Here is an 8,419-nt window from a genome sequence, read left to right as displayed (position 1 = left end):
TGGGCATGATGGTTCATGCCTGTAATTCCAGCACTTTGGGAGGTCAAGGTGGGTGGATTATCTGAGGTCAGGAATTCAAGATCAGCCTAGCCAACATAGTGAAACCCCGTCTCTACTAAAAATACAAAAATTGGCCGGGCGTTGTGGTGCACACCTGTAATCCCAGCTACTCAGGAGGCTGAGGCAGGAGAATCGCTTGAATCCAGGAGGCAGAGGTTGCAGTGAGCCAAGATCGTGCCACTGCACTCCAGCCTGGGAGACAGAGTGAGACTCGGTCTCAAAAATTAATTAATTAATTAATTGAATTAAATAAAAATTAAATTAAATTTTAAAAGGAACTTGCTTGGTTCCTTTGGGCTTCATAGCTAAATCACTGAACATCTGGTGGAGGGACAGATCTCAGGATGGACAGAGTTCTAGGTTCAGGGGATAGGACGATGTGTGTTTCTGAGTTTTACCACACTGTGGTAAATCAGTTTGTAAACCTATGTTTGTAATCCACCTTGGCATTTGGTCAAAGTACCTCATGGAGTCCCATAGTCCAAGGGCTCCTTCTGGTTACAAAAGGATTCATGGAATGGTCATGGCATCTGTCCCATCCTCACACTGTGTTTAACAGGACAGAAACCTGGACTAAAGACACAACTGAGAGAACTAGCCTTGTCTCTTTGAAAATACATTAGGAACACCTAATGCATACTTATCGTGAGGGGCCAATTTCTCCTCTGAACATGACAACGAAACTCTCTTAGAGAAAGGGCTTTTATAGATTCGTCAACTGCAAGACAATTGCAATAGGATTTTTAAAGGCACTTATTTGGGGCTCAGTTTTCAACATTACCATTAACTGCACTGGATAGAATGATACTGTTCATGGCATGTCATATTATAGGAAGACATAATTCCAATGCCTTTATGGTGGAAGAGCATTAGACAGCTCACATCCATTTCAGCACTTGAAACACTCCTCGAAGACCTTTTTAAAAAGATATGCCTGTTTCTGAGACAGAGACAGTTTTATTTAGTTGGGCTTTTTACAGTTGCATTCTGTAAATCTGTGACATCCTGACTTGAAGGTCATCAGGGCCCAGAAAGCCAGCTTTCCAATCCAACCAGAGTTCCAGTTTTGTTTTTCCAGAGTTCATACAGGTGGATCCAAAGATTTGACCAAAGCTCTCATTGGTCAAATCTTCATTTCTTTATGGGCAGAAGTTACAAGCAGTTCCAAGCCACAGACAGACACGCCAGTTTGCTTCATTCTTAAAAATCCCCTTGGCAGCACTGCAGTAACAGGCCTCTATGAAGTGTCTGTCATGTAGAAATAGGCCTTGATGGCCGGGCGCAGTGGCTCACGCCTGTAATCCCAGTACTTTGGGAGGCCGAGGCGGGCAGATCACAAGGTCAGGAGTTCGAGACCAGCCTGGCCAATATGGTGAAACTCCGTCTCTACTAAATACAAAAAAAATTAGCCGGGTGTGGTGGCATGTACCTGTAGTCCCAGCTACTTGGGAGGCTGAGGCAGAAGAATCGCTTGAACCCAGGAGGTGGAAGTTACAGTGAGCTGAGATCGCGCCACTGTACTCCAGCCCGATGACAGAGCGAGACTCCGTCTCAAAAAAAAAAAAAAAAAAAAAGAAATAGGCCTTGAAGTCCTTGGACCCTTCATGCACTGGAGTATACATTAATTCAAAGTAACACGCGGCAAAGCTTGGAGGATGGATCGAGATGGACTAGAACAGATATTCCAGAGCTTCCCAAGTCACCAAGTTGTTCGCTAAATGCTTCACAAGGGTTTCTAGAATTGTGCCTATGATATCCGTACCACAAGGTGTGTTTGAACTGTCTGCTCTAGCTAAGTTAATTCGAATATGTTAAGTGTAAACAGTATGTGGGTGAATTGTATAGTTATGTAATTTATGCAAATTCAGAATGTGATAGACTCTATAGAACAAATGACTCACTTTCTTCCACAAATAAATTGCAAGGGGACAAAAAGGGAAAGGAAACCTATAAACTAAAAGAAACTTAAGATTCATATTAGCGAGGCCGGGCGCGGTGGCTCAAGCCTGTAATCCCAGCACTTTGGGAGGCCGAGACGGGCGGATCATGAGGTCAGGAGATCGAGACCATCCTGGCTAACACGGTGAAACCCCGTCTCTACTAAAAAAATACAAAAAACTAGCCGGGCGAAGTGGCGGGTGCCTGTAGTCCCAGCTACTCGGGAGGCTGAGGCAGGAGAATGGCGTGAACCCGAGAGGAGGAGCTTGCAGTGAGCTGAGATCCGGCCACTGCACTCCAGCCTGGGTGACAGAGCAAGACTCCGTCTCAAAAAAAAAAAAAAAAAAAGATTCATATTAGCGAAGTACAATGTGTGAAGCTTGTTAGGATATTAATTTGAAGATAAAAACTGGTTTTATTCATGAGCCAATGGGAAAAAATAGAACATTTATTGGATATTTAATGAAAATTTGAATTGTTTAATTTTTTTAAGTGTGATAATGCTATTGTGGTTCTGAAGGAATGAAGGAATAAAGAGAGAAGAAAAACAAAGGAATTTGGCCTTTATCCTCAGTTCCTGGGAGGTAACCTCTAAACCCTTGAAATTTCCCAAGTGCTAGGAGCATCTTGGTTAGGCAGGGTGGACCCCTCAGACCCCACCTGATAGTTTAAGCTAATAGATGGCTCAGGGTGGAGGCTGGCCTTACCAGAAAGACCAATCATGTAATTAGAAGGTTGGGGCTTTGAGCCACATGATATCAGCCTGCCCTGTGGGAGTAGAGTGTGACTGGAGCTTGAGTTCAACCACATGGGTAATCATTCTACCAACCATCCCTACATAATGAACCTGGCAAAAACTCTGGACACCAAAACCTATGCAAGCTTCCTGGGTTGGCAGTACTCCATGCATGTATTGCCAAATATCTATGCCAGAAGGTTAACACATCCCTGATGACACAGCAGCTTCATATTTGGAACCCTCCCAATCAAGGATTCTTCCCCATGTGTCTCTTATAATTTGCATTCTTTGCCTGTAATAAACATGGCTGTGAGTATATTGGGTTTTGATGAATTCTATGAGTCTTTCTAGCAAATTATTAAAACTGAGAAGCCAAGAGGAGCCTCTGGCTAACAGCTGGCAAGGAAACGGGAACTTTAGTCATACAGCCAAAAGAACCAAATCCTACCACAACCATGTTAGTTTTGGGACACCCCCCGGCCCCACCCCAACTTACAGTTGGTATCAGAAATCTTGGGCAGACTTAGCAGTGGAGGACTATGCCCTTAAACTTGAGTCTGGCTACTTCCAGGTAGAAAGAAAAGAGGTCCTGTCTTTGAATATACATATGAAAGCATTTACAGATGAACCAGTATGTCTTAGATCCGCTGCAAAATTACCTAGGATGTGGGGAGAAGGGAGTTGGGACATAGATTGGCCATGTGGAATCACAGAAGATGGATGCTGGGAACATGAGAGTTTATGAAACTATGAAACTATTGTCTCTGCTTTTGTATGTGATTTAAATTTTCTAAAATGAAAATAACATAATGATCCACGCATTAAAAATATGGATCACTACCCTCCACCGTGTGGTAGGCAGAATTCTAAGATGGCTTCCAAGATTCTAGGCCCATGGAATACACACATTTTCAGCCAATTATTCAGTCAAACACTAATCTAGGTGGTGCTGTGAAGGAGTTTGGCCGATGTGATTAAGATCCCGAATCACCTGGCCTTAAGATAGGGTGATTATCCTGGGTCAACTTGACCAAATTAGGTGAGCCCTTTAGAAAGCTGGGACTTTTCTTAGAGAAGACACTCACAGAGAGATTTGAAGCATAAGAGGGATTCAACAGAAGGCAGGTTCTTCATTGCTGGCTTTGAAGATGGAGGAGGCCACATGGAAGGGAAGGTGGATGGCCTCTAGAAGCCAAGAGGAGCCTCTGGCTAACAGCTGGCAAGGAAACGGGGATTTTAGTGATACAGCTAAAAGAACCAAATCCTACCACAATCATGTTAGTTTGGAAGAGGACTTCCAGTCCCAGATGGGCATGCAGACAGACAACAACTTGATTTCAATCTTATAAGCTCCTCAACAGAGAACTCAGCTATGTCACTGTGCCAGACTCCTGACCTATGGGAAAAGTGATCTGAAAAATGTATGCTGTCATAAGATGCAAAGTTTGTGTTAATTTGTTATGCAGCAATAGAGAACTGATACAATCAATAAAAATAAATTCCAATTATAAAAAACAAACTTTTACACATTTTTGAACCAAATTTAGAAAAATATATTTATGACTGTGGTGCAGGGAAGGATTTCTTTTCTTTTCTTTCTTTTTTTTTTTTTTTAGGTTACACAATAATTTATTGAGAGCCTCCTCTCCCCGCCCTTGCAGTCTCTAGGTTACTTTTTCTGCTTATAGATTTTGCGCAGCAGCCCCAGAAAGATGGCTGGGGTCAGGGGTGCTGCGTACTGTTCAATGAGACCCATAATGTGGCTGTAACTGTCTTCCTCATATTGCAAGAACACGGCCGGCAGATCCAGCTCCTCATATAGTACCTTCACCTGGGCCACCTTCTTGGCCTCCTTCTGCCCGTAATTCTTCTTCAGGATCTGGTACTGTTCTGGAGTGGCCTGTTGCAGACGCTGAACCACCAGCCAGCTGCATTTGTTGTCCTGGATGTCAGCGCCAACTTTGCTGGTCACACTGGGGTCCCCGAAGAGGTCAAGGTAATCATCCTGAATCTGAAAGAACTCTCCCATGTCCAGCAGAATCTTCTTGGCATTGGCATGGTTCTTCTCGCCATCAATTCCTGCAATGTACATGGCTGCAGCTACAGGAAGGTAGGAGTAGAAAGCTGCCTTGTACTTGACAATAGATTTGTACCTCTTTTCAGTGAATCTGCCAAGACCCACATTGCCCTGAGGGGCTGTGATGAGGTCCAGAGTCTGCCCAATATCAGTCTGATAGGAACTCTGCAGGAAGAGCTGGATTAGGTCCAGGTAATAGGGCTGCTCCAGGCCAGGCGCGGTGGCTCACGCCTGTAATCCCAGCACTTTGGAAAACTGAGGCGGGTGGATCATCTGAGGTGGGGAGTTCGAGACCAGCTTGACCAACATGGAGAAACTCTGCCTCTACTAAAAATACGAAATCAGCTATGCATGGTGGCGCATGCCTGTAATCAGAGCTATATGGGAGGCTGAGGCAGGAGTATCACTTGAACCTGGGAGGTGGAGGTTGCGGTGAGCTGAGTTCATGCCACTGCACTCCAGCCTGGGCACCAAGAGTTAAACTCCATCTCAAAAAAAAAAAGAAAGAAAGAAAGAAAAGAAAAAAGAAAAAGAAAGAAAAGAAAAAAGAAAAAGAAAGAAAAGAAAAAATAGGGCTGCTCCGGGCAATAGAGCTTCAGCAGGTGGTAGATACATGCTTCCAGAAGCATAGCATCATTAATGGCATCCAAACCCATGCCAGGCTTCTGATACCACCAAATCTGTCCCTGGGGGGAGAGGGATGAATCCATGATGTCATCTGCCACCAGGAAGAAAGCTTGCTTGCAGCAGTTCCACAAACCAGCCCATGGTCAGGGCCCGCTGGAGACTATCAGCATCCTGTTTCCTCGGCTCCACCAGTTCCCGGGATGCTACTAGCACCGTCAAACCCTGGTGATACTTGCCTCCAATGGCATTGTATTCCAGGACCTCCTTGAGCTGGGCAATAGCATCTCCTGTCTCTGAGTACCCCATCTCATCCTCAGTCAGCACCCTAACGATCTGGGAGAAGTGCTGAATGAAATCCTGCTTTCCTGGGGCATAGACATCTGATTTCTGGTCTCCATTCATTCTGAGGGAGGAGTAAAGGGCTCTGTTCCTGAATGTGGGTTCCTGCTCAGTCAGGATTTCTTCAAATATAAAAGGCACAAACTCTAAAGGAAAAGGTCAATAAATTCAACTATACTAAAGTTACATACTTCTGGACTATAAAGGCACCAAAAAATAAAGTGAAAAAAAACTCTGTGGAGTAGGAGATGCTATTTACAACACATAAAACTTAAAAAGAATATTTTTAAGAAGCTCCTACAAATCAACGGGGGGAAAAGAAGCCAGCAGAATATGACTTGGTAACTCATAAAAAGGAAGCTTGAAAAGCCAACAACAAAAAGATGTCCAATATGACTATTCATCAGAGAAATGCACATTAAAACAGTAATAAAATATCATTTTCCCCCATTGGATGGACAAAAGCTAAAAATTCAGATAATACCACGTTTTGGCAAGGATGTAGGGTAACAGAAACCGTCATGTCCTGCTGATAGAAGTGTTAAATTGTATAGGCACTTAGGGAGCAACGTGATAATATCTAGCAAAACTGAAGATGTATATACCCTTTGACCCAGCAGTTCTACTTATGGGAATATATTCTAGAGAAAATCTTATACGTAGGCTCAGGGAAACATATATACAAGTGTCATTGCAACATTATTTGTAATTCAAAACACTGCAAGAAACCTAAATGTTCATCGACAAGATAATGACATTAATTAACTTTTCATTTTTATCAGTTCTCAAAATGCTCATTTAATCTTGACTGCCGACCCATCTGGAAATGATCTGGGACTATGAACTGCTTATTACACCAGCTCTAAGAGTTACCTGCCATTCTCTGGATTGTTGTCATCCTCAGAAAAATGTTTTCACTGACTGTGATCTTCAAAGAAGGCCTCTGAACCAACAGGGATCAAAAGTGCCCAATATATCTGGAAATCCACTTTTACCCAAGGATGAAATGACTTGCTAAAGTGAGCTGGAAATTGCTGTGCTGAAAGAGAATATAGGTAATCCAAGGGATGCAAATGAATGCTTCTAAGCTACTGAGAAAGGAATCTTCTTTTCAAAGGTGCCCCCCAGTCCACGTGATAATTCACTTCATTTAATGAAGCTTAGCATAGTGAAGCTTAGTGTCTAAAAGCCAGTCTGTGGATTCCTCCAAACATACTAGACTGAGGCACCATGTTCCACTGTTCAGAACACATTCAGCTTTGGCCGGGCGCGGTGGCTCACGCCTGTAATCCCAGCACCTGAGGTTAGGAGTTAAAGACCAGCCCGGCCAACATGGCGAAACCCTGTCTCTACTAAAAAAATACAAAAATTAGCCGGGCGTGGTGGTGGGTGCCTGTAATGCCAGCTACTCAGGAGGCTGAGGGAGGAGAATCGCTTGAACCCAGGAGGCAGAGGTTGCAATGAGCCAAGATGGCACCATTGCACTCCAGCCTGGGCGGCAAGAGTGAAACTAAACTCCATCTCAATTAAAAAAAAAACAAAAGAAAACAAAACAAAACAAAACAAAAAAAACAGAAACAAACAAAAAGAACACATCCAGCTTTTTAAATCACCTCCAAACTTTGCCATCTTCATTTTGGTTTTATTTATACCTTACTGTCTCAGATGGAAAATGTCCAAGTAAATTTGTCTGAATAATGGCTAGTAAAAGCATGAGACACCCTCAAGGAGCTGCTTATGTATGAATTTAACAAAATAAAGAAACTGGAGAAAGGATTCTTCTGTTGTTCTTTATCTCTTCCTGACAAACTTGTACTTTTAAAGGGATTTTTATGCCCATTCTAGATCCAATTTATATTGTAATTACATCGGATGTTTATAAGGGAGTACATATTGGAAGCAGGTGTACATCATATTATTTATAATTGTTTTTCTTGGATACTATCTAATGCCTTCCATTATAATAACTGACTAAAGAGAACTAGCCAAGATACATTTTTCCACTTTTGCTGAGATACAATGGAGTGCTATTTTAAAATTCAAACAATATATTTTCCTAAAATACTCCAATTGCAGTAATGCATGAGATGCTACAAAATGTATATGAGTTTGATTAATCGTTTTATGAATAATCATCACGTAATTACCCAGATTTATCACTTTAAATTAAATGAAAATGATTTCTTGCAAGTGTGTACAACTATGGAAGTGTTGACTTTTGTTCTCATTTGCTGTTTGAACCATGCCACATTGTGACATGCAAAGTCATTTTCTCTCTGTGCTAATTATCCAAAAGTGAATTAAAGGCGCTTTTCATTTACCTAGGTGTACAAAATCAAAAACTGAATTGCTAAGTCAAAGCACCGAGCAAAGGCTCTAGATTTCTTCCATTCTAACCCTAACGAGTTTTAACATGATGACCATTTTATCAAGCCAAAGAAGGCTTTTCCTGCTTAAAGTAATCACTAAGCTCAAGGAAATAGAGTGTCTAATTATAACAAACTGATGAAAAATTAAAATAACAAATAAGATCCTTTATGTGATACCTGGGGGGCAATAGGCAATACCATATCCTTAGGAAGTTAGTCAAGGAACAAGTGGGGCCGCCCACAGTAGCCTCTCTTTCAGGGCCAGAGCCC

General features: G+C 42.3%; 1 protein-coding gene across 1 annotated transcript; it reads right to left on the bottom strand.

The window, feature by feature from the left end:
• Positions 1–4,339: 4,339 nt before the first annotated feature.
• Positions 4,340–5,861, bottom strand: LOC112615543 (farnesyl pyrophosphate synthase-like). Its single transcript, XM_025372293.1, is given in 3 exon segments — positions 4,340–5,026; positions 5,401–5,557; positions 5,559–5,861. Coding segments are annotated over 3 exon segments (1,062 nt in total). The 5' UTR covers positions 5,844–5,861; the 3' UTR covers positions 4,340–4,406.
• Positions 5,862–8,419: the final 2,558 nt, after the last annotated feature.

The sequence above is a fragment of the Theropithecus gelada genome, chromosome X, assembly GCF_003255815.1.
Source record: "Theropithecus gelada isolate Dixy chromosome X, Tgel_1.0, whole genome shotgun sequence".
Lineage (NCBI taxonomy): Eukaryota > Metazoa > Chordata > Mammalia > Primates > Cercopithecidae > Theropithecus > Theropithecus gelada.
Note: the sequence above shows the minus strand (reverse complement) of the source record. Positions and strands in the feature narration are given on the sequence as shown.